The sequence below is a fragment of the Martes martes genome, assembly GCF_963455335.1.
Source record: "Martes martes genome assembly, chromosome: 14".
Lineage (NCBI taxonomy): Eukaryota > Metazoa > Chordata > Mammalia > Carnivora > Mustelidae > Martes > Martes martes.
This window is the reverse complement of record NC_137902.1, coordinates 19762881-19787284: the sequence shown is the minus strand read 5'-3', so window position 1 is coordinate 19787284 and position 24404 is coordinate 19762881. Positions and strand designations below refer to the sequence as shown.

Genomic DNA, 24404 nt, shown 5'->3' with positions numbered 1-24404 from the left:
TCGGTGCTGTCTGCAAGCTGGAGAGCCAGGAGCGCTGGTGGTGGAGTTCCAGTTCAAATTCAAAGTTCTGAGAACCGGGGAAGCTCATGTGGGAGCCCATCCCTCAGGATAAGTCTCTCTGTACGTATACATCTCTATATATCCTATCGGTTCTGTCCCTCTGGAGAACCCAGACTGAGGCAGTGACTCAAAGAAGACCCCACACCAACTGCCATATAATGTGCTCCCACCCCAGGAACCATCAACCTGCTCAAAACTGAGATAAAATGGTTGCAAACCAATCAGTCCAGGGCAACTGCCTGATGCTGGAAAGGCAGAAACTGGAAACCATCGCTGGTGCATCAGTACAGAATCCACATGAAGCCCAAGTCCAAAGGCTAAATAAAGCCTGGCACTGACAGGAGGTACAGGGAAAAAAGGATTTCTTCAGGGGCAAGGCTAGAGTCTGCCCTTCCTAAATGCTGGGGTGCCTGTCACCTAGTCTCCTACCATGACTGAGGCCCAGACTGTGTTGACCAACCTACTTATTCACCCAGTCCTCAGCCAAGATGAAACTTTGGTTCCTGTGAAGGTGGTGAGTCTTGTTCGTATATCCCAGAGAACAAGGTGAATGGAAGAATCGTTACCAACCCCCACCCTACACTGCACCCACCTCCCCCCACCTCCCCACTGCCTACTCAATCCAACAGTAATGTACCCCACCACCACGGCTTCCTCACATGCCACCAGCCCCCGCTCCAGCTGGATCTGCTACTTCTCCTATACTCACAACTCGTACTTTCTCGCCTCCTCCTTTGCCCACTTTTACATGCAGAACCCTAGTCTTCGGTGGCTTCTCCTCCCCACACAAGGATCTCCCTTTCCTCTCACCTCTTTAAGAATCAAGTTCTGACCCATAATTGCATGAAAAGTATTACTGAGGGTCAACGGACCAAGGAATTCCATGAAACACTGAGTCCCTGAGCCTGCCCTGAGAAGACTGTGGGAATTCCATGAACATTTTAAGTCTAGAAAATGCTGAATACCTCATCCTCTCCTTATTGTTGCATAGTGCACATCTGCATATTAAAGGCCCTGAGAAGTCCTGCAGTTAAGAAACTGTTCAAAAGAGCAAAGGGCTTGAATATACATTTCTCGGAAAGAGACATACAGTTGGCCAACAAGCATATGAAAAGATGTTCAACATCACTAATCATCATGAAAATGGAAACTGAAACCACAATGAGATATTACCTCATATCTGTTAGGATTCCACTACTTAACAAAAAAGAAAAGAAGTTGCTGGCAAGTATGTGGAGAAATTGGAACCCTTGTGTACTGCTGGGAGAATGTAAAATGGTATGGCCACCATAAAAAGCAGTATGAGCAGTATGAGTTCCTCATTAAATTAAAAAAGAATTCCTGGAGTGCCTAGCCAGCTCAGTCCATAGAGGCATGCGACTCTTGATCTTGGGGTTCCAAGTTCGAGCCCCACATTAGAGGTAGAGTTCACATTAAAAAAAAAAAACATAGAACTGCTATATGATTCAGCAATTCCACTTCTGGGTGTATATCCAAAATAATTGAAAACAGGATCTCGAAGAGACATTAATATACCCATGTTCACTGTAGCATTATTCACAAGAGCCCAGAGCTGGAAGCAACCTAAATGTTCATCAAGAGATGAAAAAAATTTTTTAAATGTGGTATATAAAGAAAAAAAATGTGGTATATACAAACAATGGATTATCATTCCGCCTTTAAAAAGGAAATCCTGTCATAAGCTACACCTTAAAGACATTATGCTAAGTGAAATAAGCCAGTAACAAAAAGACAATGGTTTGATTCCATTTATATGAGGTATATAAAGCAGTCAAACTCTTAGAAACAGAAAGTAGAGGGATGCCTGGGTGGCTCAGTGGTTAAGCCTCTGCTTTCGGCTCAGGTCATGATCTCAGGGTCCTGGGATCGAGCCCCGCATTGGGCTCTCTGCTCAGCAGGGAGCCTGCTTCTCCCTCTCTGCCTGCCTCTCTGCCTACTTGTGCTCTCTCTCTGTCAAATAAATAAAATTTAAAAAAAAAAAAGACACAGAAAGTGGAGTGGTGATGGTGATTAGTGGGAGGCAAGGGTAGGGGGCATTCAATGGGTATAGAGTTTCAGTTCTACAAGATGTAGAAGTTCTAGAGATCTATTACCCAACAAAGTACATACAGTTAACACTATTGTACTGTACACTTAGAAATAGTTGAGATGGGCGCACCTGGGTGGCTCAGTCAGTTAACCATCTGCCTTCAGCGGAGGTCATGATCCCAGGGTCCTGGGACTGAGCCCCAGGTTGGGCTCCCCGGGGCTCCCTGCTCAGCAGGGAGTCTGTTTCTCCCTCTCCCTCACAACCCCTCCTCACAACCTCCCTACCCCACTCATGCTTGGTCTCTCTCCCTCTCAAATAAATAAGATCTTTAAAAAAAAAAAAAAAATAGCTGAGATGACAAATTTAATGTTAAACTTGCTTACCATAATAATAAAAATAAATAATAACAACAGAATAATAAAATTAATAATAATAATAAAAAGAAGCTCATTTCACTATTTTCTTGACCACTGAATATGCTTTCTGCAGAACACCTTGAGACACAACAGGAATACTGTGGAATACTGTTTGGGGAATACTGTTCCAAACACTGAAGTATACTGAACTTCATGCTATTGCCCCAAAAGATCCAATCCCTTTGGTTATTCATTTCAGCCCTTCATTTGCTCCTGAGGCCAGAAAATCTTGTTTCCAGGCAGGAGTCCAAGCTTCCTGCTAACCCAGGTTAACGCTACTGTCGCCACCATGGGGTCTGACACCTTTGGGGAGGAGCAGAAGAGAGGCCAGTTAAAGTGGACATCTTTTAGCAACTGTTCAACTTAACAGTAACCTCTTACATGCCACCCCTCCATCATGGTAGACCCTCACCAGTCATGTCGGCACTACATGCCATCCCACATAGGCACACACGTGCACACACACACACACACACGCACACCAGGACCCAGGGTCAACACCAAGCTACCGTGCTAATCAAGTTCTCACCCAGGACTCTGATTTTGGGATTGAGGTTCTAGCTCAATCCGGTATCTTGAAAGTAAAAAAGCAAGAGATATAATGTGGGAACTGTTGGATAGCCCCCTATTTACCATCTACCTTGCCTAGAAAAGGGAGAAACTGATCTACGGCGAGAGCTGATCCCAGCTGCTCTGGGCCAGCTGCATTCCCGCCCTCAGGTTCCAAGTTCAGAGACCATCATTCACAAGCTGGAGTTGGGCCAAAGCAGTGGGCCTGCCCTTATAGCCTTATAAAGCCTTTTTCTTGTTCAGAGGACCTCAAGGTGGTTTTTATTACCTGCAACTTAAGGATCCTACAGGACTAGCTGTAATTCCCCCTATAGCTTATGCCCTCCTTGGGCTTCTGCCAGGGGCATTTGCCATGGTGTTTCCGAAAAGCACTCCAACCTTCCCTGCATCTCCGCCTTTGCTCCGACTAACCTTTCCGCCTAGAATCCTTTCCACTTCCTCTACTTATCCAACTCTACCCATTCTTCAACACCCAGTTCCAATGCCTCCCCTGCTCATGAAGCCTGCCATCACCTTCCCTCTCACCCTCAAGCTTCCAGTGCTTTGTCTGCATTTCTGGGTGGTTTTGTTGTTGTTTTTTTTTTTTTGGAGAGACAGAGATCACAAGCAGGCAGAGAGAGAGGAGGAAGCAGGCTCCCCGCTGAGCAGAGAGCCCGATGCCGGGCTCAATCCCAGAACCCTGGGATCGTGACCTGAGCTGAAGGCAGAAGTTTAACCCACTGAGCCACCCAGGTGCCCCTGTCCGCATTTCTTGATGGCACTGCCACATTCCACCTTGTGATACAGACATGTCTTTACTCCATGACTCAACAATATGCTTCTTGAGAACAGGGCCATTCTCACCTTTGTGTCCTGCAACACACCCAGGGCAGTGCCTTGCACATAAGCGAAGGCTATAAAGTATGTATGTAGAGATGACTCCATGTAAGAACAGGACTTTTTATGTTGTCTCTTCCCTCTATCAAACCATAAGCACAGTGAGGGCAGGAGTTTAATCTTAAATTCCCCTTTGGAACGCTGCAGTCCCATTCAAACATTTGCTGACTCGACGACCTCAAAGAGTAGATATTAGAATCCTTTCACCCGCCTGCCCTTCGGCCCCATCACATGCAGTCTCCACCTCTCCAAACCCAACTCCTCCATGTTCAGGGCACTAGTGTTCTCAGAGGTAAAGGGCACTTACTGAGTTGCTTCCATCAAAGGTAATGGCTGGTGGGGGAAGGAGAGGAGAGGGTGGTGTTCAGAATTATGCCTACAATCTGCTGGGGCAGAGATCCATGACAACTTTCTGGCTGTTCTTCCAGCCATGTCAGAGAGATGGGACAGTCTGGATGGGGAGAAGGTAGGCAGGACAGACAATTCTTGGAGGGACAGGGTGTGACAGAAGATGGGGTAAAGTGTGTAAGCAACACAAAGGCCTAGACCTCTTCCCCTCCATTTGTCCATTAACGCTTCCGCGAGTTACTGAAAGCTGGCTACATTCACCAGAACTAAGGAAGCCAGGGCCAAGTCAACAAGCATTCAGTGAGACCCTATTAGACACAGGCCCCTGTGCCAAGCCCTGGAGGACATGCTTCGTTGTGGACTGACAACTAGAATCCTGCAAACACACTGGGGATGGGGGGAAAGAATGAAAACAGAGGAGAGGCTGATGAGATCCATCACCAGCCCATCTCCACTCAGTACCTGGTGGGCATCTCCCGACGGGATGATGTAGGCCTGGATCGGTTCGGCCACATACTCCGTGTTCCTCATGGCTTGTCTCAGCTGCCGAAGCAGCTCAGAGGTGACCTTTGGAGCCATTCCGCCCTCTGAAACAATAGCAGAGTTAGTTCCAAAACCAGCCTGCCCCATGCAACTCAATGACTAGTTCAAAGGGAGCCCCAGAGATGCACCTGCCAGCTGCCCCACCCCAGGGGCATCTTCAAACTGACTACCCCACCGCCAGACCAAAAACCAAAGGTCCCAGAAGCTCTAAAGTTCACAGTTCTTGTATACCACTTCCAAATAGCCATTTGTGGCAAGAAAAGTTGAGCTACTAAAACTCATTTCCAAATTGGTCAGTTACCTCTTTCACTTCCAGAACTATATTCTAAAGAGATAAACAGATGCACAAAGATACCTGTTTATCTTTGTTTATACTGAAAAAGAAAAAAAGGGGGGGAATACATAATTGGGTAAATGCACTACAAAATCATTAAGTTACATAGACAAAAAAAAAAAATTACACAGACCTATACTTAACTAGCAAAGACACCAACACTGGTGGGTGATTAAAAACAGATTACAAGGGGCATTCAGTCAGTTAAGCGTCTGTCTTCGACTCAGGTTGGGATCGAGCCCTGCATCAGCCTTCCTGCTCAGCAGTGAGCCTGCTTCTCCCTCTCCTCCCCACTTGTGCTCTCTATCTCACTATCTTTAAAAGAAAAAAAAGATTACAAAAGATGATGTATAAATCATTCTTATTTAAAATCACGTATGTGTAAAATGCACAGAGAAGTTTCTAGAAGGCCAGTCACCCAAATGTTAATTAGTGGTTACCTTTCGATAGAAGACCATTCCATGCTCTTGGATCATAAGAATAAACATTGTTAAAATGTCTGTACTGCCTAGAGCAATCTATACTTTTAATGCCATTCCAATCAAAATTCCACTGGTATTTTTCAAAGAGCTGGAGCAAATAATCCTAAAATTTGTATGGAATCAGAAGAGACCCCAAACTGCTAAGGAAATGTTGAAAAAGAAAAACAAAACTGGGGCATCACTTTACCTGATTTCAAAGCTGTGATCACCAAGACAGCATGGTACTGGCATAAAAACAGACACATAGACCAGTGGAACAGAGTAGAGAGCCCAGATATGGACCCTCAACTTTATGGCCAAATAATCTTTGACAAAGCAGGAAAAAATATACAGTGGAAAAAAGACAGTCTCTTCAATAAATGGTGCTGGGAAAATTGGACAGCTATATGTAGAAGAATGAAACTCGACCATTCTCTTACACCGTACACAAAGATAAACTCGAAATGGATAAAAGACCTCAACATGAGACAGGAATCCATCAGAATCCTAGAGGAGAACATAGGCAATAACCTCTTCAATATCAACCACAGCAACTTCTTTCAAGATATGTCTCCAAAGGCAAAGGAAACAAAAGCGAAAATGAACTTTTGGGACTTTATCAAGATCAAAAGCTTCTGCACAGCAAAAGAAACAGTCAACAAAACAAAGAGGCAACCCAGAGAATGGGAGAAGATATTCACAAATGACAGTACAGACAAAAGGTACTATAAAGGATCTATAAAGAACTTCTTAAACTCAACACACACAAAACAGATAATCATGTCCAAAAATGGGCAGAAGACATGAACAGACACCTCTCCAATGAAGACATACAAATGGCTATCAGAACCATGGAAAAAACGTTCATCATCACTAGCATCAGGGAAATTCAAATTAAAACCACACTAAGATACTACCTTACACCAATTAGAATGGCCAATCAGTAAGACAGGAAACAACGTGTGTTGGAGAGGATGTGAAGAAAGGGGAACCCTCTTACACTGTTAGTGGGAATGCAAGTTGGTGCAGCCACTTTGGAGAACAGTGTGGAGATTCCTTAAGAAATTAAAAACAGAGCTTCCCTATGACCCTGCAATTGCACTACTGGGTATTTACCCCAAAGATACAGATGTGGTGAAAAGAAGGGCCATCTGTACCCCAATGTTTATAGCAGCAATAGCCACAGTCGCCAAACTGTGGAAGGAACCAAAATGCCCTTCAACGGACGAATGGATAAAGAAGATGTGGTCCATATACACTATGGAGTATTATGCCTCCATCAGAAAGGATGAATACCCAACTTTTGTAGCAACATGGACGGGACTAGAAGAGATTATGCTGAGTGAAATAAGTCAAGCAAAGAGAGTCAATTATCATATGGTTTCACTTATTTGTGGAGCATAACAAATAACACAGAGGACATGGGGAGATGGAGAGGAGAAGGGAGTTGAGGGAAATTGGAAGGGGAGATGAACCATGAGAGACTACGGACTCTGAAAAACAATCTGAGGGTTTTGAAGGGGTGGGGGGTGGCAGGTTGGGGGAGCCAGGTGGTGGGTATTGTGGAGGGCACGTATTGCATGGAGCACTGGGTGTGGTGCAAAAACAATGAATTCTGTTACACTGAAAAGAAATAAATAATAAATAAATAAATAAGATTTTATTTACCAAAAAAAAAAAAAGATTTTATTTACTTGTTTGAAAGAGAGAGATAGCAAGAGAGAACGCAGGTGGGGAGAAGAGGGAGGAAAGGGAGAAGCAGACTCCCTGCTCAGCAGAGAGCCCGTCACAGGACTAGATCCCAGGACCTGAGCAGATGCTTAACCGACTGAGCCACTCAGGTGCCCCTAGAATGATTTTTATTTTCTTTTACTGGTGTCTTACAGCTTAAGTTTGACTGCATTAAAAGAGGTATGATTTGTATTTTTGTTAAACAGCCAACCACAGATTAGGAGTAGAAAGGTGAGTCCACTACAAATCAAAGTCAAAGTCATGTACTCTAGTGAATACCTACTATCAACTGGGTGTGCAACCTGAAGGAGAAGGGGATCATCCGATCAGTGGTCTGTGTTTGCCATTCTAAAATATGGCGGGAGCAGAGTAGATCCAGGGTTTTCAAACAGCCCTGAAAAAGTCACAGGGGTTCCCTGGGAGTATATCCCAATAAAGCTAGACCTTTTGGGGAGAGAGTCACCAGCTCAAGGAAACAGAAATATGAAAATCATTAAAAAGAAAATGATAGGGGCGCCTGGGTGGCTCAGTGGGTTAAAGCCTCTGCCTTCGGCTCGGGTCATGATCCCAGGGTCCTGGGATCGAGCCCCGCATCGGGCTCTCTGCTTGGCAGGGAGTCTGCTTCCCTTCCTCCTTCCCTCCCTCCCTCCCTCTCTCTCTCTCTTCTCTCTCTCTCTCTGCCTGCTTGTGATCTCTCTGTGTCAAGTGGATAAATAAAATATTTTAAAAAAAAAATAAATAAATAAATAAAAAAATTTAAAAAAAAAAGAAAATGATAAATGTAGTCTTACTAGAAATTCTTAAACTTTTACTAATTTCTATGCACTCAAAAAGAGCATTGCCTCCTAGTGAATATAGACTATTTCTATGTGTTAAAGGCTCAGATGATGTAAGCTTACTTTCAAATCACTTTTGCTAGTTCTTCAAAAAAACCTTTTCTCAAAAAAGTACTGGTATCAGCGAACAGTTCTGATAAATCATACCGTATGGTAACTATAGATATATGACTAGATAAGGACTCTCTCCAGTTATAGTCCCATGGGTATATAACAAAATAACTTCACAAAAAGCCAGTTATAAAACAGTGACCATACATATTTTTCTATATCCCATATAGTAGCACAAAACTATACTATTAGAATTCAGATTGAATAATGAGTTTTTCTAGCTCATTTTTAAAATAGATTTTTTTAAGAGTTATAGATTAATAAATTTATACAGAGTTCCCATATACCTCCCTTCTCCCAACATAAACGCCTCCTCCACAATCAAGACCTCCCCACCTACGGAGCAAGAGTATATTATGCTAAGTGAAATAAGTCCAAGAAAGACAAATACCAGATGATTTCACTCATATGTGGAATTTAAGAAACAAAACAAATGAACATGGGTGGGGTGGGGAAGGAGAAGAAAACCAAGAAACAGACTCATAACTATAGAGAGCTGATGGTTACCAGAGGGGAAGTGGGTGGGGGGGATGGGGGACGGAGATTAAGGAGGACACTGGTTGGGGCGCCTGGGTGGCTTAGTGGGTTAAAGCCTCTGCCTTCGGCTCAGGTCATGACCCCACGGTCCTGAGATCGAGCCCCACATTGAGCTTCTGCTCCGCGGGGAGCCTGCTTCCTCCTCTCTCTCTCTGCCTGCCTCTCTGCCTACTTGTGATCTCTGTCAAATAAATAAAATCTTGGGGAAAAAAAAAAAGGAGGGCACTGGTTGTGATGGGCACCAGTATTGTCAATAAGTACTGAATCACCAAATTGTACACCTGAAACTAATATCACACTGTATGTTAACAAACTGAAATTTAAATAAAAACTTGAAAAAAAATAAGTTTTTAAAAAATGATCCCTTGCCAGAGTGGTATATTTGTTACTACTCCACAAACCTACATTGACATGTTATTATCCCCCTAAATCCATGGTTCATACTAGGATTCACTCTTGGTATGGTACATTGCATAGGTTTTGAGAAATGCTTAATGTCATGTATCCAGGATATAGCATCATATGAAATAGCTTAATAGTTTTCATTACCCTAAAATCCTCTCTGCTCAGTCTATTTATTCCTCCTCTCACTGCCCCTCTACCCTTGAAAATGACTAATCTTTTTACTGTCTTCATAGTTTTGCCCTTTCCAGAAAGTCAAACAGGTAGAATCATAGAATTCACAGCCTTTTCAGATTGGCTTCTTTCACTAAGCAATATGTATTTAAGGTTCTTCTGTGTCTTTTCATGGCTTGATAGCTCATTTATTTTTAGTAACGAATAACAGTCCGTTGTCTGGATATACCACAAGTTATTTTTGTTTCTTTTTTTTTTTTAAGATTTTATTTATTTATTTGAGAGAGAGAGAGAGATCACAAGCAGTCAGAGAAGGGAAACAGGCTCCCTGCTGAGCAGAGAGCCCAATGTGGGGCTCCATCCCAGGACCCTGAGATCATGACCTGAGCCAAAGGCAGAGGCTTAACCCACTGAGCCACCCAGGCGGCCCTACCACAAGTTATTTATACGTTCATTTACCAAAAGCTATCTTGGTTACTTCCAAGTTTTGTCCATCATGTATGAAGTTGCTACAAACATCCATGTGCAGGTCCTTGAGTGGACATAAGTTTTCATCTCCTTTGGGTAAATACCAAGGAGCATGACCACTGGATCATAAGGTAAGGATATATCTAGTTTTGTAAGAAACTGACAAACGGTCTTCCAGAGTGACTGTATACCATTTTGCATTCCTGCCATTAATGAATGAGCATTCCTACTGCTCCCCTTCCTCACCAGCATTCGGTGCTGCCAGTGTGTCAGATTCTGCCAACTAATTTTTTAAACAAATGAAAAATATTTTACTTAACCAAAAGCACCTAACATACAATGCTGTAACACAAAGTTAAGCTGGGGCCATTACACTCCCAGTTATCCTCAAGGACTGACATCCTGACTCACTATAACTTGAATTCTGCTAGGTATGGATCTTTATTAAGTTTCTTTTTCTTCAACATTTTCATCTGCTTCTTCTCCATCATCACCAGCATTTGGAGCTACAGAAGTCTCAGTCATGATGGTTACCTCCCACAAATCCCCCTATGAGGTACTATACTGACCTTGGGACTCATTGAAAAAGTACCCCATCTTTTTCTTTTTTTTTTTTTTTAAGGTTTTGTTTATTTGACAGAGAGAAAGATCACAAGTAGGCAGAGAGGCAGGTAGAAAGAGAGGGAGAAGCTGAGCAGAGAGCCCAATGCGGGGCTCAATCCCAGGACCCTGAGACCATGACCTGAGCCAAAGGCAGAGGCTTAACCCACTGAGCCTCCCAGGTGCCCCAAAGTACCCCATTCTTAATCTGCAAGGGTAGCTTCAACCACCAGCCTCAGGACTCCATCTCAGAGTCTCCAAACAAAAGAAATACTTAAAAAACAGAGTCACTGGAAACAGGCCTGTTCACAAGTCCAACGTGCCCATGTTCCTTGCATTATACCTGCTTCTGAATACTTTACTGAGGAGCATCCTTTGCTTTTGTCTAATCTACTGAGCCTGTAATTTCTCATCTATCTAAGAAAGAGAGATCACAGTTATCTGATCCAAACTAAGTTTATATGTCAACACCTCCAACTGGGTTCAAAATAAAGCCCACTGTGACCTTGTAAGCTTGCCAGCATCTGAAACTTTACTAGGACATTTTCAGGGGTTTCGAATCGTATTTCTAAGCAAGTTAACATTGAAAAGAGTCAAGCCAAAATGTGGACTTCCCCTGGAGCAGTATTTCAACCTTGGCTGCAAAAGAGAACTACCTGGGGGACTTCTAATTTAATGACTCTGGAGTACAGCCTGGGCATCTGGAATCTTAAAAAGCAAATACATGACACAAGCGAATGTATTTTCTGTCAAGATCACTCATTTCCTTACAGAACGTGGCTTCTATTTGGGCACATTCTGACTTAAGGATTTCAATGGCACTGACTATGGTACATAGCAACATTGCCACTGACTTCATCAATAAAGTCAGCAAAACCAATGGCAAGCACAAAATCCTCAATTGCAAACTGAAAACCATCCAAGGCGAAACGGAATTGGTCAAAGGCATCCTCTGGCTCCGGAAGCTCCTCACCACCACACTCCAGCCTTCATCACCATCTCCTGCCTCCTCCTCGCCTTCTTCCTCTTGACTGGTCTTACTCTACTACAGTGGCATTTCACATTTCACACTTCTCCGAACAAACGCCACCTGCCATCACCACCGTCCCTGCCTCCTCCTCCTCCTCCTCCTCCTCCTCCTCCTCCTCCATGCCCTTCACGTGTGGTTGGCCTGCTGGGTCAGATGCAGCCACTTTTTCGTCACCCCTACCAGACACAAAGAAAGAACTCCCAATACCACAGCCCATAGTTAGGACGTGGTGAGCGGCAGCGGTAGCCACAGCCGAGGTGAAGTAGACGGTGAGTGGCAAGGGCCAAAACAATGGGCTGTGGCTGCGAAGGCAGGTGGCCGGGGCAGCTGCAGCGACAAGCACAAGAGGCTGTGAAAGTGACGGAATGGAGGGGTGAGCAGCCAGCATGGAGGGGACAAAGCAGCCGCCAAGAAAGACTGGGCCCGGGGTGGGGAGGGGGGAGTCTTACAAGGATCAAAAAGGTTACTATATACAACACACTTAGAAACAGTGCCTGGCACATAGCAAATGTCATGTGTGTTTAACTCCTAGAGTTACACACACGATTAACTAACCATGGAAGCAGAGTGATAAATAGTGCAACACGTATACATAATGCTTCCCCTCAAGGTAGGGACAGGTCAGCCTCATTCCTGAATCCAGGTATCCAGCCCACCACCTAAGACCTACGTATACGCGCTCAAAGATGGCTGAGCAACGTCCCAACTTCGTGTCAGGATCTTTTCAGACTCCATACAATCAACAGTAACGCATCTTCAGTGAAAGAGGACAGCTAGGATACTAGACGACGTCGTCTTACAGCATCTGCTCATTCCACATTCCATGACTTTCAGAAATTTAGAAGCAGCCAAGAGTTAATCAGGGTGTGCAGGGAAGTAGGAAGCCAAGAGCAACAAGCCTAGTCCATGATGTAACATTAGCCCAAACGCTGCCAGGTATTTTTAAATCATGCTTTAAAGAGAATGACTCATTTCAAAGTCTCTTGCATATGTGGGCTTGCTTTCAGAAATAAGTTCCGAAACCTTCAGCCTTTATCATAAATACAACTTTCCTCTGCTTAGAAATACATGAAAAGCACACCGTGTTTACTCACCAGGTGGACAGGAGAATTCAGCTTGAAACAACACATGTGAAAGCACCATGCACAGCATCTGGTACATTATAAAAGCTCAAGAAATATTATTTGAATCTGGATCTGCAGCGCCAGCTGGGTTTCCTACACGTCTCATTGTAAGAATAGAAGGGGCTGGTTTACTCCAATTTCAGCATCTTAACAAACACAGAGCTGCCAGGCTGCTCCGCCAGCATCAATCGCTTTTCAGGCACTGGTTTGCTTCTTGGTCTCACTGCTGAGCGAGGACCAAGGGCTTTACATACACTGGTGGCCAATTCTCAAAATAACCCTCCCAAGAGAGGCTGCGGTATTCCCATTTTACAGATAAAGAAACAAGAGTTAAACACTTGCCCCAGCCAACAGGATTATCAAGCACCAGGACCCAATATCTATCCAACTCCCAAGTCTATGCTCTGTTTTACCACATTACCTAGAGGACATGACAGAGGCTCTCTTAAAGTATTCGAAGACCAATGAAATCAAAACAAGTGGGCTCCGGTTTCTAGTTGGGATCTGCAACCCCAGACAACTAACTGATGCTCCCTGCAACCTTCTTTCTTCAGACAAACTAAAGAGAAGTTCTCTCTGAACTCTACATTTGATAATTCTGTCACTATTTACCTTCCCTTAATTTTTTTCCCCTTCCTCCTTCCATCTTCTTCTCCTCCCAAATTATCGCCCAAAATATGTTGGATATATTTATCTATATTTTTAAAGAAAAGGGACCTAATTGCAAGCAGTTATAGCATTGCTCTGCCAAAAAGAGAACAGTCATGGTTGATGAACTTCAGGTAATCAATTTTTTCAATCGACTAAAAGGAAGTGCTCTGGTTTTCCTGGGCGGCCCAGAGAAAAGCACTAGTTTCCTAGGGATAGAAATAGAATAATTTACCACTTTTCAGAATTCAGGTTTCTAGCAACCCAACAATACAACTAACCAGTTCTGGGAAGAGAGCATGGTTCCAGAAATTTTTCCCGAAAAGATTTTCCTGAATGCATAATTGATACAGCACAGTAGTATACTATAAACTTTTCTCTTTTCAAAATTTTACAAGAAAAATTGAAAGTCAACCTCTAAGGTAACCACTAAAAGTTTACATCAGAGATGGGGAAAACCAGAATTGGACTTTTGGTGGGGTGGGTGGGGTGTGCACAGTGGGGGAGAGACTCTTAAGCCCAGAGTCTGATGCTGGGCTCGATCTCACAAGCCTGAGATCGTGACCTGAGGCGAAATCAAGAGTGGGAAACTTAAATGACTGAGCCACCCAGGTGCGCCTAGACCCTAGAATAGGGCATTTTCAATAAGAACCTATCTCTCCTCCTCCACCACCACTGCACAATCCCGAAGTAGGACATACAAAAATTGTAATTCTCTAACTTACTACCTAAAGAAAGTGGTAAATACATAAACAGTAACCAACTACCCAGAACCCAAAGAACAAAATGGTTTTTAATTTCCAGATATATGCCCCCTTAGTCCCGGCCACGAGGAAGTTTTAATCCTTTACCCTCTCTTTTCTCCCAACTTGGGATTAGGGTGCAGGGACCTAAAATTCTTTCGAGACATTCCATCTAATTAGTAAGCACAATATTACCTCTTTCCACACCTGGGTCTCCTGAGTGTGTCACCTCGTTAGGCTCAATTATTCTTAAATTTTTCAGCTGAAAATCCTGGTGATTCGCCCTTAAGAAGAGAAAGAATAGGATATTGCAGACTTTGACCATAGGAAACGTGGCAAGGCTTAGTCAGGATTATCTACTTGACTTAGCAGTTTTCCTTCGTGACTCAGAAGGACTCTAACCCTGGTCTCATAACGAAATAAATAAAAGTCTCAGATAAAACTTGCAGCTAGAACAGCACCATGGAAGGCAGACCTTCTCAGATCTAACCTCTAATTCTTGAATTCTCTTCAGCTATGTCTCATCTCCTAACTAGTCTAAAAAGACTTTATTTGCAATAACTGTATTTTTCACATGTATAAATTCTATTTAGTTCTTTTTAAATTGCCTGCTCTTTCCTCATGGTGTCCCATTCTTCACTAGGGTTTCCATTCCTTCTCTTAGCTTTAATTATTTGGGGCCCTTATTTTAGAATTTCCATTAGAAGGTCAAAAATCTTCAAGTTCGCTGGGTCTGCTGGCTTCCCCTCAGTAAGCTATACTTTATATGTTTTGTAACCTTTTATTAAGAGCTTATCTTCAGGGGGCACCTGGATGGCTCATTTGGTTAGGTGACTGCCTTCGGCTCAGGATGATCCTGGAGTCCCAGGATCGAGTGCCGCATTGGGCTCCCTGCTTTGCAGGGAGTCCACTTCTCCCTCTGACCCTCACCCCTTTCACGTTCTCTCCCTCAAATAAATAAATTAATTAAATCTTTTAAAAAAAGAAGAGCTTATCTTCAGTAGAGACTACTTTATGTATGAAAATTAGACATGTCCTAGATTACACAAACACTACTGTCCCTGTTGTTTGCTTATAAGACTAATTTCCACCTCACTTTCTTAGATAGGAGATTTACCCACAATTCTCCCATCCCCATACAGGGATAGTATGATGCTCTGGACCCCAGGTATGAAGGCCTCTGAGTGTGATAAACCCCCCAGGCTCAGCATACCAGTTACCATTCAAGCTTTAAGCTTGCCTAAATTTCTGGCAACTGAGGATTTCTTTTCTTTCAAGTCCATTCAATCAACAAATATTCACTGAGAAGCTTCTATAATCCAGGCCATACTCTAGACATAACAGTGAACAAAACAGACAGCATCTCTGATCTCAGGAGGTATACAAGGGTGGGGGGTAGGGGCTAGAGGATGCTGAAAAGAGAAGGATCCAGTTTAACCTCCAACAGATAAAAAACAAGAATATGGTCTATCAGGAAGTATGTGTTCTATGAAGAAAAGTAAAGCAGGGCAAAGGGAAGAGTGTCAGAGAGGTAAGGTGAAAGGTGGTTTTATATGGGGTTGCCAGGCAAGGTCTCTTTGCTAACAGACGATATTCTAGATAGAGTCCTTAAAAGAAGTGAGGAGTCAAGCCATGTGAATGTCTAAGAAAAGAACGTTCTAGAAAAGGGGAATTTTAAGTGCAAAGGCCCTAAGGCAGATGTATACCTGGTACACATCAGAGAAAGCAAAGAGGCCAGTGTGGTTGCACGTGCCGGCAGGAAGAGACGTATACGTGGTTAGGAGACAAGATCAGAGAGGCAACAAGAAGCCTTTAATAGGTGATACAAAGGGTTTGGATTTTATTCAGTTATGAACTTAAAAGTAATTTTATTATATTTACCACATTTTTATGTGTTAGTAGAGGGAGAAGAGCCCACATTAGGTCAGTCTACCACACAGAGAACCAAAGACCAGAGACTTTCACTAATAACTCCAGGTCGATTCCCAGACAGAGAATTTAATTTTGTTGGACCGAATGGGATGTTCTTTATTGAGGGAATCATATATTCTTTCATTAAAAAGTAGAACACATCAGTATTTCTTATAAATATAAGTACAAATGTCCTCAAGAAAATACTAGCAAAACTGAATCCAGTAACACATAAAAAAGGATCATACACCAGGACACCTGAGTGGCTCAGTCGGTTAAGCATCTGCTTTCGGCTCAGGTCATGATCCCGGATGATGTCCTCGGACTGAGTCCTGCATCAGGCTCCCTGCTCAGTGGGAAATCTGCTTCTCCCCCTGCCTGCTGCTCTTTCTCTCCCTTTCTCTCTCTCTCTCTCTCTGACAAATATATGGGTAAAATCTTTAAAAAAAAAAAAAGATAATACACCATCACCAAATAGGATTTATCCCAGGGAAGCAAGATTGGTTCAACAGACAAAAATTCATGTAATAAAAATTATCAGTAGAATAAAGAATAAAAACTACATGACCACCTCAACAGACAGAGAGAAAGCATTTTGACAAAATCCAACACTTCTCCATGATAAAAGTACTCCATAAATTGGAAGAAGAGAAACTCCTCAACCTGATCAAGAATACTACAAATATCCCCAGCTAGCATCATCTTTAATGTTAAAAGGCCAAATGTTTTCCCCCTAAGATCAAGAACAAGACAGAGATGTCCAATCTTGCTACTTCAGTCAACATTGTACTGGAGGAGGCGTCTAGATTAGAAAAGAAGGAAAATTATCTCTACTTGCAAAGGGCATTATCGTCAATATAGAAAATCCTAAAGAATCTACACAAAAGAATTAGAACAAACAAGCTCATCAACGCTGCCAGACACAAAATTAATATACAATAATAAATTGTTTTTCTATATACTTAAAATGAACAATCCAAAAATGAAGTTAAGAAAAGTTCACGTACAAAAAAAAAAGAAAGAAAAAGAAAAGTTCACTTACAACATCAAAAGAGTAAATACCTAGGAATAAATTTAACAAAATAGATGCAAAACTTATAGTCTGAAAACTACACACCATTGTTGAAAGAAGTTTAAGAAGACCTAAATAAATGGAAAGACATTCCATGTTCATGGATTAGAAGACTCAATATTGGGGCACCTGGATGGCTCAGTGGGTTAAGCCTCTGCCTTCAGCTCAGGTCATGATATCAGGGTCCTGGGGTCGAGCCCCACATCAGGCTCTCTGCTCAGCATGGAGACTGCTTCCTCCTCTTTCTCTGCCTACTTGTGATCTCTCTCTCTGTCAAATAAATAAATAAAACTTAAAAAAAAAAAGAAGACTCAATATTGTTAAAATGGCAATACTCCCCAAAATAATCTAGAGGCAACCCCTATCAAATTTCAGCTAGCTTGTATGTGCAGAAATTGACAAGCAGATCCTAAAATTCATATGAAAATAGAATCCAGAACAGCCAAATCAATCTTGAAAAAGAATAAAGTTGGAGGATTCATCCTTCCTGATGTCAAAACTAATAAAACTACAGTAATCAAGACAGTGTGATATTGGCATAAAGAAACAAATCAATGAGGGGCGCCTGGGTGGCTCAGTGGGTTAAAGCCGCTGCCTTCGGCTCAGGTCATGATCCCAGAGTCCTGGGATCAAGCCCCGCACTGGGCTCTCTGCTCAGCGGGGAGCCTGCTTCCTCCCTCTCTCTCTGCCTGCCTCTCTGCCTACTTGTGATCTGTCTGTCGAATAAATAAATAAAATATTAAAAAAAAAAAAAAGAAACAAATCAATGAAATAGAACAAGTTCAGAAATAAACCTCACATTTACTGTGAATTTTGTGTGTGAGTTTTATTTTTATTTTTATTTATTCTCAAACATTTTTAATTAACATATAATGTATTATTTGCCCCAGGGGTACAGGTCTGTGAATCATCAGGCTTACACAATTCACAGCACACACCATAGCACATACCCTCCCCAATGTCCATAACCCAGCCAACCTATCCCTACCCATGGAACCCCCAGGAACCCTCAGTTTGTTTCATGAGTACTGCCAATTTTTGACAACAGTGCCAAAACTACCCAATGGAGAAAAAAATAAATAGTCTCCAACAAATAATGCTGGGAAACCAGATATCCACATGCCATAAACAAAAATTAACTCAAAATGGATCATAAACATAAATATGTTTCTTAGAAGAACAGACATAAATCTGCCTGATCTTGGAGTGGGCAATGATTTCTTAGATACGACGTCAAAAGCGTAAGCAACCAAAGAAAAGAGATACAATGGATTTCATTAAAGACTTCTGTACTTCAAAGGATACCATCAAAAAAGTGAAAAGACAACCAAAAAATGAGAGAAAACATTTGCAACTCATATCTGATAAGAGCCTAACATCCAGAGTATATAAAGAACTACTACAACTCAACAATAAAAAGACCACCCAATTTTAAAATGGTCAAGGGCATCTGAACAGACATTTCTTTTTTTTTTTTAAAGATTTTGTTTATTTATTTGACAGACAGAGATCACAAGTAGGTGGAGAGGCAGGCAGAAGCGAGAGAGGAGGAAGCAGGCTCCCTGCTAAGCAGAGAGCCTGACTCGGGGCTCGATCTCAGGACCCTGGGATCATGACCCAAGCCAAAGGCAGAGGCTTTAACCCACTGAGCCACCCAGGCGCCCCTGAATAGACGTTTCTGAACAGACATTTCTCCGAAGAAGATATACAAATGGCTAATGAGCACATGAAAAGACTTTAAACATCTTTATCCATTAGGGAAATGCAAGTCAAAACCATAATGAGATATAATTTCACATGCAATAGGAAAGTTATAATAAAAAAAAAAGACAATAACAAGTATGGGTAAGGATGTGGAAAAACTGGAACCCTCAAACAATGCTGGTGGGAATATAAAATGGTGTAGCGACTCTGGAAAACAGTCCAGTGTTGCTCAAAACATTAAATAAAGAATTATCCCATGACTCAGTAATTCCACTAGGTATGGGAAACTGAAAAATCTAAGTCCACATAAAAACTTGTATACAAATATTCATGGCATATTCATAATAACCAAAAAACAGAAACAACCCAAATGTCCATCAACTGATGAATGGATAAATAAGTGGTCTATCCATACAATGGAATACTATTTGGCAATTAAAAAGGAATCAAATAATGATAACATGCTACAACACAGTGAAGTTTGAAAACATTTTATGCGAAGTGAAAAAAGCCAGTCACAGAAATATTGTATGAATCTGTACACAATGTCCAGAAGAGGCAAATCCACAGAGACAGAAACTAACCACTGACTAGAGCTAGAGTGAAGCTGGGGGAAATGAGGACTGCCTGCTAATGTGTACAGGCTTTCTCTTGGCAGAGGCATAAAGATGTTTTAAAACTGACAGTGCTGATGGCTGTACAACTCTAGCGAATATTCTAAAAGCCACTGAAATGTATGTTTTAAAAAGGTGAATTGTGGGGCACCTGGGTGGCTCAGTGGGTTAAAGCCTCTGCCTTCGGCTCAGGTCATGATCTCAGGGTCCTGGGATCGAGCCCCATGTCAGGCTCTCTGCTCAGCAGGGAGCCTGCTCCCCCTCTTTCTCTGCCTGCCTCTCTGCCTACTTGTGATATCTGTCTGTCAAATAAATAAAATCTTTAAAAAAAAAAAAAAGGTAAATTGTGTGGTACAAGAATTATATCTCAATAAAGCTGTTATAATATTTTACAAAGTAAGAAACCTCTTTTTTTTTTGGACAAAGATCACCTGATTTCCCTTGACTTCATATACCCATTGACAAGACGGTGAGCCAAGGAAGTCAGTTTCTCTATACATTCGGAGTTAACTGGTCCCAGTGACTAATTAGGACCTGGGCAAGAGAGCTGGAGGGAAATTATTCAGATGTAGCTCTACTCATTCACTTTATAAGAGAACAAAGATAACCTACCACAGGCAAAGCCCAGACAAGAAATCAGGTCTGACACGGGATGCTCATGGGAGAATTTGAATTCAAACTCTCTCCCTAAGCATCACTACCTCTACCTTCCCATCAGGCTCAAAGGGGCCATGAAGCAGGTAAACATTACATTGTTCTGCTCCTGTCCTACCCTGGTCTCTGCAGAATCCAAGATCCTTGAAGAGATACATTCTCAGGCTTGGTTGAAGAAGGGCTACCATTTAAATGTTAGAGCTACAATGTACCTCAGGGACCATCCAACTCAGCTCCCTCCTCTAGACAAAGAAACAGAAACAGAGATCAAACAACTTGCTGGAAACCTCACAGCTAGCTGGTGACAGAGCTTGTCTAGAAATACAGTCCAGGCCTCCCAACAGCCAGCACAGTGCTCTTCCCATTCCCAGGACTTCTTCAGCCTACACCTTCTCAACGTCATGATGTACCATGTGTCAGGAGGTGGGTCTGGGGAAAGAAGCATGTGGAGAACTTCCTGTTCAATCTTTGCACAAGATGGGAAGGGTATCTCTTTCTCTCTCTTTTTAAAGAAATCCCAGCAGGGTTGTGCTTATCATCTATCTCCCTTACCCTGGTCCATGAGAATCATACACATCTATCACTCGGATGGGACAAAACAAGGACCAAGTTGCTCAATCACACCTCAGTTCAAATAAGGGTAGACTGAAACAAGTTTTAGGGTGCATTAGTGAGAAATGCAGTCTTTTCCCACCCAAAATCCACCCCTCCCTCTTTTGGTCAAAGCACAATGGTTTCCATCTGAGCCTGTCATGTCTCCATTTTCAGTCCACAGAGTAGGGATGAATCTCATCCCCTCACCCACCAAGTTCTGGGACCCAGGCCTGGACAATCTATCCCTGTGGCCATGACTGGTTCAGGAATAAACATAGGGTCAGGTCAGCCCACTGGAAATCAGATCTGGGATTTGTGCTCCAACCATTAGGAAAGAGGGCTCTATTTCTGCTGCAGCTGCCAGCACAGAATGGTCATACTTCCAGAAGGAAAGTCTGCCTGAAAACAAAGCCAATACTTAAGAAATCAGAGCCAAGAGATGCAAAAAAGAGGCCAAGTCTAATGCCAGTGTTGGTCTCCTGTACTCAGTTGCACTAGAAGCCAGCTCAACCCTTTTTTACCTGTCAGTTTTACCCGAACTGCAAGAAGTTCTCATGTTTTACACTGAGTAGCTCTTAAATTTTGCCAGTAGGGAAAGGGCCTAGGGCAAACAGCCCTTCTCAGCCTCTCAACTGCCTTCCGTGTGTGGTAAGGAGGCTCTGCCAGCTAATGCTGAAAGACCCTTCTGCCCTCAAAATGTTGTGATTCTATAAATCTAATCTTGGTCCTCGAAGCTACTTATGTGCCTAGGACCTAATTCATCATTAGCCACCTGCCTAACCCCATTGTCAGCAGTTAATATAAGGCAACTTCTTCCACACCAGGTTTGCCACACCTCCCCACATCCTTCCACAAGATAGGTCTGGTTCTCTACTCACCCCCAACATGACATGGCAAGGCCAAGGCCAGGTCAAGGTCAGCTTGGGATCTGTCCACTCAAAACCATAACTACAAGCCATGGTCTGTGTTCAGAAAGTGAGCCTGGCCATGCTTCCAAGTGTATTCATTCAAGTCTCAACTGGCCTGAGGATGACTGGCCCCCGATCCCGTGCGGATCGCCAAGGATTCTGGCTTCCCGTCTATGTGATCTCCAAACATTTCTCAGTCTCCCACTTTGTCAGAAGTATAGCCCAGTTGTGGCGGGAGTATGAGCTGAAATGTGTCTGAGATGAGGAGATTACCCTTCCCAGCCTCCTGTCCCCAGGGAGAGCCCAGGACAGGTTACTGGTGGGATCTTGCTAGAGATTATGCCAAAGTATTCCCTTACGCAGCCTCTGAAACCATGTGGGTGGGGATGGGCCCGCGGGTGCCAATCTTCCTGGCAATGGTAGATCAATAAGGCGAACTGCTGGTGTATTGTCAGGGCTGTAAATCTGCAGATTATATTCCACGGGAAGAGGGGCAAGGATAGGGGCTCGCCCACTTCCCCGGACACCCGGAGGCGCCTACAGGGGCCAACTTCCTGCAACAGCGGGGGCCTTCCTGCCAGGCCAGGGGGGAGAGGTGGGACACGGACACCGCCCCTCGGGCTGAGCGCCGCAGCTCCGCGGGCACACACGGCCAGGGGCCGGGATCGGGCTGCCCGAGGGTGCCCGCGGCCCTCCTGAAACGAACCGGAACTTGCCCGGCTGCAGTGGTCCCCTCCCCCTGCTCCCGCTCAGGGGGCTCCCGCAAGCCAGGGCCCTCTTCAGACTATGGTGGGCCGCCTGGGGCTTCTCCCCTTCTGGTTCCTGCCCTCCGGGGTGCTAAATGCGCGTCCGGGCCCCGGGGATCGCGCACAGCCCAGAAGCCGGCTCCCCGGCAGAGTCCCTCACCTTACTCGCGGTGCCTTTCTGGAGGCTGCCATTCGGCGGTGACGTGCCCCGGCCCACGTCAGGGGAGCGCAGACCAGCTGATCACCCTGGGAAGAGCAGGAAGGAGCGAGGCCGGCGTGCACGCTGCAAGCGCGCGAGCCGAGCGGCCACGCCCCCTTCTGTGGCGTGCGCTCGCGCCGCGGCCCCGCCCCCCCTCAGGCCCCGCCCGCCAGCCCGGAGCTCCGGGGCTGTCGTCAGGGAGGCGGGAAACAGGAGGCGGGTCTGCGTTTCCACCCCATGAGGCTTTGCCTCTTTCCCCCCTCGCAGCGAGTTAAGGAGTGGAGGCCCTACCACGGCGCATCATTTCTGCTGATTTTTCTCACTGTTCCCCAAAGAGAAAAAAGAGGAACTTTGCCGGCTGAAAGGGCTGGGGCGCGAAGAGCTGCCCTCCAGGGAGTTTCCGACCTTGAAGAGGGCAGAGAGGAGAGAGACAAAGCCAGTACTGACAGTACTTCAGCAGGCTCTCACTTCCTGAGGCTTTAGAGATGTCCCCCCAAATCACTTCCCCAGGCAACGTCCAAATCCAGGGGGCCACTCCACTTGGAGAGCTAACAAGCCCTTCAGACTTAACATGTCTGAACCAAGCTCCCGGCAGAAAGCATCAAAACAAAACAAAACTGCTCCACCAGTCTTGGCCATCTCAGCCAGTGGCTACTCCATTCTTTCAGGATGCTCAGGCCAAAATCTTGAAGCCATCCCTGCCCTCTTCGCTCAAACACCGCCCCCCCTCCCCAACCCCTCCACCCCGCTGGTCAGATCCTGTTGACCTGTTTTTAAAATAATTCCCTAATCGGAGGCGTCTCATCACCCCTCCTGTCCCTGCTCTGGTCTGGCGGCACTTGTGTGATTGATTTTACTGGCCTCCCTACTGCCACCCACACCTGCACTGTCTAGCCTGAACACTGCAGCCAGGTCTATCCTTTGAAGTCTGAGATCATGTTGCTTACCCAGCTTAACACTTTCTGATGGTTCCTCAGGTCACTCAGGCCGAAAGCTCTATTTGATCTGCCCCTAACTTCACTTCCTTCTATTCTCACCTTGCTCACTCTGCTCCAGCGAAAACTAGCTTCCTTTCTAGGCTTGAAAAAACTAGGCACATTCATGCCCCAGGGCCTTTGGACTTTCTCGTTCTCCAAATATTAGGGCTCTCTTCCTCACCTTTCTCTCAATTTGCCTGTGAGTTTTTGCTCACATATCATCTTCTCTCTTAAAAAAAAAAATTATTAATTTGAGAGCGAGAATGAGCAGGGAGAGGGGCAGAGGGAGAAACAGACTCCCAGCTGACTGGGGAACCTGATGCAGGGCTCGGTCCCAAGACCCGGAGATCATGACCTGAGCTGAAGGCAGATGCTTAACAAACTGTGCCACCCAGGTGCCTTGTATACCACCTTCTCAAAGAGACCTTCTCTGACCACCTTGTTTAAAATAGAACCTTGCCACCAATCCTAATCCCCCTTACCCTGCTGTATTTTTTTCCATAGTGCTTATCACCTTTACTATGATAAAAATTTACTTGTATTGTTTTGTATTCTATCCCCTCATACACACACACACACACACAATAGCCATCAGTGCAAGGATTGTGTCTCTGCTGTTTAATGATGAACAATTCCTGCCATGTAGTAGGTTTTCACTGCATATTTTCTGTGTGAATGAATGCCCCTAGAATGTGCAGTTCTCAAGGGTAAGGGATTCTAGTGCTTAGAACAGCACCTGGCACAGAGTCAGCACTTAGGAAATATTTGCTAAGTGAAAGTAACCACGTTTTTAAAGGTGATCTACATTTCTTGCTTCGATCTTGGCGAAGGCCTTAAGACACCTTATCAAATAGGTCCTGCCATCTGCAAGAACTTGAAGTTCTGGTTGTTATTCAATAAGCATTTAGATAAGCTAAATTAGGCCCCATAGAAAAAGTCTGAAAGAACGAAAAGATGTGGCGC

General features: G+C 44.0%; 1 protein-coding gene across 3 annotated transcripts in view; it reads right to left on the bottom strand.

Moving 5' to 3' along the window:
• XPNPEP1 (X-prolyl aminopeptidase 1) overlaps nt 1-22522 on the bottom strand; it is a 55723-nt gene extending 33201 nt beyond the window's left edge. For 2 of the 3 annotated variants that reach the window (XM_080822716.1, XM_080822718.1), the window contains exons 1-3: nt 22426-22516; nt 14258-14346; nt 4783-4907 (exon numbers count right to left, since the gene is read on the bottom strand). In XM_080822716.1, coding sequence (XP_080678842.1) covers nt 4783-4907; nt 14258-14346; nt 22426-22457 — 246 coding nt within the window. In that variant the 5' untranslated portion in view covers nt 22458-22516. Of the gene's footprint in view, nt 1-4782; nt 4908-14257; nt 14347-22425 lie in introns of all 3 variants that reach the window. The other variant, XM_080822717.1, reaches the window with a different exon arrangement.
• Nucleotides 22523-24404: the final 1882 nt, after the last annotated feature.